The sequence below is a fragment of the Mytilus trossulus genome, chromosome 4 (assembly GCF_036588685.1).
Source record: "Mytilus trossulus isolate FHL-02 chromosome 4, PNRI_Mtr1.1.1.hap1, whole genome shotgun sequence".
Lineage (NCBI taxonomy): Eukaryota > Metazoa > Mollusca > Bivalvia > Mytilida > Mytilidae > Mytilus > Mytilus trossulus.
The window spans coordinates 90,041,401-90,050,072 of NC_086376.1; the positions used below are offsets into that span (position 1 = coordinate 90,041,401).

At 30.9% G+C, this 8,672-nt stretch overlaps 1 protein-coding gene across 1 annotated transcript; it reads left to right on the forward strand.

The window, feature by feature from the left end:
* Nucleotides 1-620: 620 nt before the first annotated feature.
* LOC134716261 (uncharacterized) lies at nt 621-8,340 on the forward strand. The gene is made up of 2 exons (XM_063579143.1): nt 621-895; nt 4,164-8,340. Exon 2 carries the CDS (start codon nt 4,458-4,460, stop codon nt 5,301-5,303), a length of 846 nt encoding a protein of 281 aa, XP_063435213.1. The 5' UTR covers nt 621-895; nt 4,164-4,457; the 3' UTR covers nt 5,304-8,340.
* The last annotated feature ends 332 nt before the right edge of the window (nt 8,341-8,672 follow it).

Genomic DNA, 8,672 nt, shown 5'->3' on the forward strand with positions numbered 1-8,672 from the left:
AGTTTGATTTTGCGTTGTGCCGATGCACCATTTTTTCCAGATTAGGAGAGGGTTTGGCGACAACAAACTAGTTTCACCACGACAAATTCAGAAAACAAAACGGTTGTCATTTGTTGCTGTGTTACATATTTGTTTTTCGTTCATGATTTTGTATATTAGTTTTCTCGTTTCAATTGTTTTTTCGGGGCCATTTATAACTGACATGTGATATTGGCTTTGCTCATTATTGAAGACATAACGGTGGCCTATACATTTCTGAGTCATTTGGTCTCTGGTAAAGAGTTGTATCGTTGGCAATCATACCACATCTTCTTTTTAGAAAGGAAGCCTAGATAATAAAAATTTTGTGCAGACAAATCGTCTAGGTACGGCTAATTGGGCCTTATTCTTCCTCATGTTACCACAAGAGGGAATCCCCGGATATTCATAAGTCAGTTGTTAAAGAAACTATTAGAGCTATGTGAAACTGATCTAAATTAACAAAAGCCAAATGTATGACAAATTATATAAAGAACGATAAAATGACGACGTTGAAGACAATTTGACATGAGACACAATAACGAATTACTAAGTTTATGTGGTGATTTTAAGACTTATATAGATTTTAGAGCCTCATATATCGATCACAATACTCAACAGATACCGACAGAACGTTGTGTCACAACTGATCTGATTTAAACCACCACGACACACATGGTTGAATACCTTTACTTTTATCTCTTAGTTTTCTCTCGTTTTCAAATAGGATTTTAGTTTGTTTTAAATGAAAATTATATCCCCGAATTACAAACAATCGCACAGTTTAATGATAATAGCTAGGTGATCATAAGTATCTGTCAAATCATGACACTTTGAGATTTACACATGTTCGTTGTACATTTTATGTATGTATAAGGTAAGTGAATTTATCAGTGTGTTTTAACTAACGATCTATCAAACATTATTACAACTACTCATAAAGAAAATTTAAAAAGAATTTTATTGATATTTATATTTAAATCAATTAAGTTTTCAATATTACGTGCAAATATTACTATTGGTTCACCAGTTTCGATCATAATGATTTTATTACTTCTCGAACATGTGGAAAAAATAAACATGCTATTTTATTATATTTATTTGTATTGTACGGAGTTCACGGGATTCCCTCGCCCTTTTTTGTCTCTTGTTTCATATATTCAAAAAGGAATAACGAGTTTTTAAAACCGATAAACTTTATTTATTGTTATCTCTTATATGTGTAAGAATGTTGCCCATGGATTGAAAAGGGAAAGTACATTTTGTATATAAATGTGAATAAACAAGAAGTGGTTATATGTAATGAGACAGCAACTCAACGACAAAATTAGCCAAAGGGATGTTTTTTTTGCACCTTGTTTAAATATCTGCAACTATAATTCAAATATAAAAGTGGAATATGAAATCGATGTTAACTCTGAATACTTAACCCAACACTATTCATATTTTACCGAGGAAAAGAAAAGTGTCTTTGAATTTCATTGAAATTTAAAACATCATAGAATATTAATATGCATGTATACGCTAAAAAGCCTGACAGATTCTTTTATTCATACCACCATTTAAATAGAAATATGCCTAATATTATTTATATTAGTTCGGTATAAATATTTTGTGGAAAATACACATCACGTATATAATATTTCGTTAAAATCTTAAGACCAGTTTAAAATAGAAAATTTGATGGGACTTGAATAAACAAAATACGCTTCTCAAATATTGAATGAATTGAATGTGTACACATCCAGCGATAACAAATATACAAATCATTAGTTATTGAGTCTATTGTCAAAAAGATTGTTTATATTATAGTTCGTGTCATAACTATATGTTTAGTTTGTTTGTCAATTCATAATTTCAGTAGTTCATTTAACAAACACTCAATACGACTTTTACCAGAACTTTTCTAATTTGTTTACTAGTAACTTAATTATACCTTTTTGAATGTTTGCACTGATAACTTAACATATTTGTATTTTCAAAGAAGAAAACATGTTTGTTTATATAGTATACAAGTACCATTTTCGTATTCGTATTTTGTTTCGTATAAATTAAACGTGTATGTAAATAAACAGACAAAATGGGACAAATTGACAGATTAAAGCTCATTTCATGATCTTTCATGTTATCGAGAAATAAATTTCAGTCCTGATTAGCCCGATTTAAATTGTGAGCTTATCTGTTGTCAATGTCGATTCCAATTTCTCAACATACTTAAAAGACCAAATTATTTAATATCTTTTTCAATTGTATGCATTTGTATTTGAAAATGGTCGCATTGAAAACATTGAAATAGTTAAATACGTTACAGTGAAAAGCTTTCATTCGTACAAGGCCAGTTACAAATATTGAACAATTATCAAAATACTGTACCGTTTAAAAATTTAAAAGGGTAATCTTTCGATTCATCAGTAAATGAAGCAGATAGAAGTTTTCTTAAATAATTAACAACCCTAAAGGCAACTATCCTTCAACTATATAATATTTCTCCGAGTTCTAAATATACGTATAAGAATAACTGCAAATTTGCCGATAAAATATTGCTCTTATTAAAGTTTGATTTTTCAGTATTGTAAAAACCCAGAGTTCATATATTTATTGAAAATATATGATCTTTGAATCACACATTACATGTATTTAAGAAAATATATTATCTTTGGGTCAATAAACGTGAGTACTGGTAGTATTTGCAATGGAATTTCATAATATATTGTCAGTCATAAACAGTACAACTAGTAATTTGTCATATTAAGATTGTATATGCTGTTTACTCATGTTAAATTTAATTGCGACTTTGGGCAGAGCTAAGGCATATAGTTAAACTCTTAATTATCAATATTTTATCATTTAAAAAACAAGATATTTACAATATTCCGCTTCCGAGAAAAAAATCGCTGATATAACCTGTTTATTAAGTTAAAATAATAAAATATTTTATAAAATTTATAAAACATACCACAATTTCTGATATCTATATATATATGCAAAAGTTTCAAAATTGATGAACCCTAATGCGGGTTCAGCGCCATATAATCTCCATCGAAATGAGATTCTAATATTACTGCATACCATATATTATTGACTTAACGTGAAATGCACCATTCGTGGTTCTTCTTTAGCTGTTAAGTCAAAAGACCAATAAAAGGGGGAAGGCCAAATAATCACTCTGTTCACTTCGTCAAGCCGATATAAAAACATAGAATATATACAAAATTCAGAAAAAAACCAAAGTGTCTATTTTTGTTAAGTCAGATTCAAAACATTTCAGTTTTGAAACCTCAATGTTTTGCCGTTTCCTAATTCCTTGTGTCTTTCATATTTAAAGAGCTACTTTAGATCAGTGCATACTATTATGTACTTAACACTAGGGGTTCCCCTTAAATTGACATAATCACAAACTTATACACAACTCATAGAAACTAGAATTAAAATGTTGTATCCCCACTGTTGACAACACTAACGCCGCTGCTGGAAACAGCACACATAAGTCTCACTGTTTGACCGCGTCGAGACAGAACAAAAACCTAAAAAAATATATCGAAGTTCAAACAAAATAAAATATCCACCCTTGTTGAGTCAAACGTAAAGCAGTTTGGTAAACCAACATGTTTTTCAGTTTCCTTAATCCTTGTTGCTTTCATCTTTTTAGAGTTATTTTGCAGTTGTATATATCATGACATGCACTTGCCAAAATGGAAAGTAACCACAAATGGAATTGCCAAACCCTGCACTTTACTTTAATAGCCAATATCAGATTTAAGCTTTTTAATCTGAAAATCTAAGATGGCAGTCACCATTGATCACAGTTCAACATAAAATCATATGTGAATGACAGAAAAGCTCAGAAAAATATCTGGTGCCGGGGCACAACCAATGTACAATCCAAGTTATTTTTTTTGTGAAATATACTTAGATATACCATAACTATAAAAATAAAGAAACAACATAGAATACCAAACTCTAATACTATAACTTCCCATATTGATGTGTGTCCACGCTTATATTCATAAAACCTCGAAATAGTTTAATTCTGGTCATTATAATAAGTAAGATTCTTTACACATTTACATTTGGTTTGTTGTTGATGTTTTATAGGTGAACTGTAAAATCGAGATGATTTCAAAATATTTATTTTTGAATTTCAGATTGTGCAGTAAAGCAAATGCAACTCTAGTTAATTTGTGCATTCCATAGAAAACTTGTATACAATATCGTGAAAGGAAATAGTGAAATTTATTCGTAATGGCAGATTAAATCGTCGTTTTGAGTGATTACACTTCAATATGTAACATCAATACGTTTGCAAATGCAGTTGACTTCGTACAAATATTGGTTCGTATCACTGCAAAAAGAATTGATAAAAATAACTATTTCAAAGAAAACCATGGCACTTTATTAGTGATCAAAAGAGTTTAATGAATAACCAATGAGAGACACCGATGTACTACGGACAACAGAGGCATGTCAAAAGGTTAAGAGGGGAGATAATTGACGAAAACGTCAGAAACAATATGGTACAAAAAAGGTTGTATGATGGTGCTAAGCGACATCTACCGGTCATAAGACAAGGTAAAAGTCCGAGCCAGATGCCGCAAGATGAACATTTGTCTTCCATACCGAGTAACGAAATGTCGAACAGAGGACATGAAATATTTATGGCAAGTAAAAAGGACGTTGCTCGACGGAATTTGATGGGATATTTATATTCTAGACAGCCAACGATCAATCGCAGCAATTCCTTCATTGTAGGAGAAAAACCATCAGAGCCAGGGTTGCCTAGTGTCAAATATAAGAACACCCCTAAGAATTTTGAACGCCAAAAGACATTATTTGTGGAACAACGAAGACCGGCATCGTTGAACAGCAAGAAATCGATTGACGCTGTTGAAAGGCGGACATCAGCTAGCTCAGCTAGACCAAACAGCAATAAATTTAGTTTACCCGAAATAATGAGAGACATTTACAGCTCGGCAGCAAAAATAAATAATCACGAGGAGGAATATGAAGAAATCCCTTTTAGTGAAGCCAATAAGATTGATATTGCTGAAAATTTAACATCACTGGACTTTCCAAAATATCACAAAAGTATAAAAGTTTATCCACCTAACCATAGACCTATTACCCCTGGACTGATAGACAAATTAAATAAAATGAAAGTGAATACACGGAATAGAACGGAACATTGGGTCAGACAAATACCGGAGGAGCAAAAGCGATGCAACAACAACAACAATAATATAAGGGGTTCAGATCAAAGTCGTTGGATTTATACTGATAATTCGTAGTACATGTATCTCTACACAAGAAACGATTTTTAATATGATGTTTTCTTTCATCAAATAAATACCAGAATATCTCCTTTCTTTAAAATTTTAATATGACATCCTTATGACGCTTTGTAAACAAAACCGTGTTCTAATGAGCATAAAAAATATGTTTGACACATGCGCACGAACTTACTGTGTATATTAATGTTATTTCCATTGTTATCCTTACAAATGTATACATTTAAGCAGCTAGCATACACTTTTATCATATATTTTTATAAAACAACATATATTTACCCTGCTCAATAGTTTTTAAACTTATCAAATATGAAACGTAATGCACAGACTCCTCGGGGAGGCAACGGGAAAAGCCAAACATTTTTACGGTATTTTCGTACGCTTCGACCTTTACAAGTACTGTATTTGTCCTATTTGAATCGAAATAGTTCCTTCGTGTCATGCTCTATGCTCATTTTAACATGGGTAGGCATTATATTTGACCACATTTTACACCTCGCTAACGCTCAGTGTAAAATATCGACAAATATAATGCCTACCCATGTTAAAATGAGCATAGAGCATGACACGAAGGAATTATTTCTTAATTATATCCGTTTGTGCAATCTACAGTTTTTTTTTCATTCTTAATATCAGAACCGATATTCATATTATGAAATATATATTTCAAATATGAAAAGGAACTTATTCAAATACACGTCTGTACTTTAAAACAAAACCTAGTTTTTGACAGCAGCAGCCCTATGTTAATAATATCTAATTTCGTTTAAGTATGAACTATTCAATAACATCTTATTTCGTTAAAAGTATGTACTATTATTTTCTATCATTTTAATTTCAGTCACGTATGGCCATCTCCGAAGTTTTATAATTGCACTAAACGTGCTATCACAATTATGATTATTAAATTAAGAGATCATGCCATTGTACTCAGTTCTATCAATAACATCTAACCATTTGTCAATATTTCACGGAAAATTTGATATAAATTATTTCAAATAAGAAAGTAAGAAAGTGAAAATATTCTGATCACATCCTTTTCATTACGCAATGATCAATAATTTGCAAAACGACTGTCACTGGCTTTCGGGAATTTATCTTTTTTTTTTTGATTAATTTGTTCTTACGATGTATTGAATTTCGTTTTTGGAAATACGCGACACACACTTTTGTATGCCATAATGGTATTTGAATAACAAGAACAATTGATCATAAACGGTAAGAAACCCAAAAAAATACCACTCCTACTTCTAATAAATATCATGGTAGAAATAGGTATAAATATATACATCACTTTTTTTTATTTGAGCGTCACTGATGAGTCTTTTGTAGACGAAAAGCGCGTCTGGCGCAAATGATATTTCAATCTTGGAACACATGTATCAATGACCAGTTTATTCACAGTAAATAAAAATGTAATGTTTGATAATGCAGCAATAAACAAAGCTGATGCAGTTATTAATACTAAGTCACAAACATTTTTTAGAGACGACACCATTTGATATTTTTACAAATGGGAATGTTCGAGTCCTCTTTAAATTTTAATGATAGTCTTCCATTTTGTAATGCCACCATCGACAGGGAAACCTTCAAATTTTAATGATAGTCTTCCATTTTGTAATGCCACTATCGACAGGAAAACATTCAAATTTTAATGATAGTCTTCCATTTTGTAATGCCACCATCGACAGGAAAACCTTTAAATTTTAATGATAGTCTTCCATTTTGTAATGCCACCATCGACAGGGAAACCTTCAAATTTTAATGATTGTCTTCCATTTTGTAATGCCGCCATCGTTTAATTTTGTCGCACTTTTATAAAGCTATACATACTATATGTTATGTGGAAGTTGTGTGTTCATGTTATTCATTGTTACTAATGCTTTAACGACATCGGGTGTCATTTCAGTTTTGTCGAAAAGCTAGGAAAAGACGTTTTCGTTTGCTTTAAACCACTGTTATTTTGAAATAAGATATTTGCATTGGGTCTATTACGGGCTTGTTTATATAGTTTGTTATGAAGTGCTAGGTTTACACCGAACACACCAAAATACTCATTTGGTCTCTAGTGGAGATTTGTCTCATTGGCATTTATACCGCATCTTCTTATTTTTATAAAACTGTTATTCAAATTACAAAAGGTCCAAAACATTACTTATACTCGTTATTAAGTATCAGCATTTCGAGTGAATTATTAACCATCGAGATGAACACCGCAGCAATGCAGACGATCTTATGACAGGATATACATGTAAATACATAGATATGAATATAAATACCATGACAAGCACGTCCAATATTATGATGAAGACTTTTCTTGGTCGGTTTAAATTCATGCTATATATTAAAATATGTTAATAATCTCAAAAAGGGTTAAATTGAAGGTGGCATGAATACAGATGAATTCGAATTATTGACTTGTCAGCAAAAATGCATAACCATACACAATGTTGTGAGGTTTATTTTGACAAAATTGATTAATTGATTCAAACTGACTGCTTATTGGAAAATTTTATATCAAAACTCAGATTTTTCAAATGATTCAACAAAAGGAACTATGTCTGAATGTTTTGTCTTAATAATGTTGTTTTAAAATGAAGTGTTGATAAAAGCATCTCTACAAGGACATTTTTGCAATGCTCTATGAGGATCTATAAGCAGAGTATGATAGATTACACACCAACAAAATATTTCTTGGTTTGCTGATACTGCAATAGTCAGGAAATTGGTTGAAAGTGGTTCAATAATACATATATTAAATTGAAGTACATTTAATCAATTTTATCTATGTATTAGCTAAATTTGTTTTTAAATGAATATTAAATCATGCAAGTGATTGCGTCAGGAAACACTTTCCTTTTCAACAAAAGAATCGACTTATCTATACAAACTTTTTTTGAAAGTGTAGATTATTTTAAGTTACATGCTAATGTTACCTATTGTTCGCATTGTATTATATTATCATTGTTGTTAATCATTCCTGAATAATGTATTATGTTTTGTTTATTTACAATGAAAAATAAAATGTTACTAAGTACACTTTAATTCATTTAGTATTGTACTACAACGGGAATGAAGATGTATTACTTTTCATTGTTTAATTCAGGGACGTTTTTGTCTTGACAAATGAAGATCCGATGAGTAACATAATACAACTAATTACATGTGTTGTAACTTATTAGTTAATTAGTACCACCATAGAAGATTTGTAATATACCACCTGATACACGGTTATTGTATTACTGGAATAGTCGTGATCAGATTCATCAAATTACTGCGCACTACAAATACATGTACCGAAGTGTACATTCATCAAATTACTGCGCACTACAAATACATGTACCGAAGTGCACATTCGATGATGTATTG

Excerpts from the sequence above, each read along its gene's own strand:
- LOC134716261 (XM_063579143.1), top strand. The coding sequence starts at position 4,458 with ATGTACTACGGACAACAGAGGCATGTCAAAAGGTTAAGAGGGGAGATA.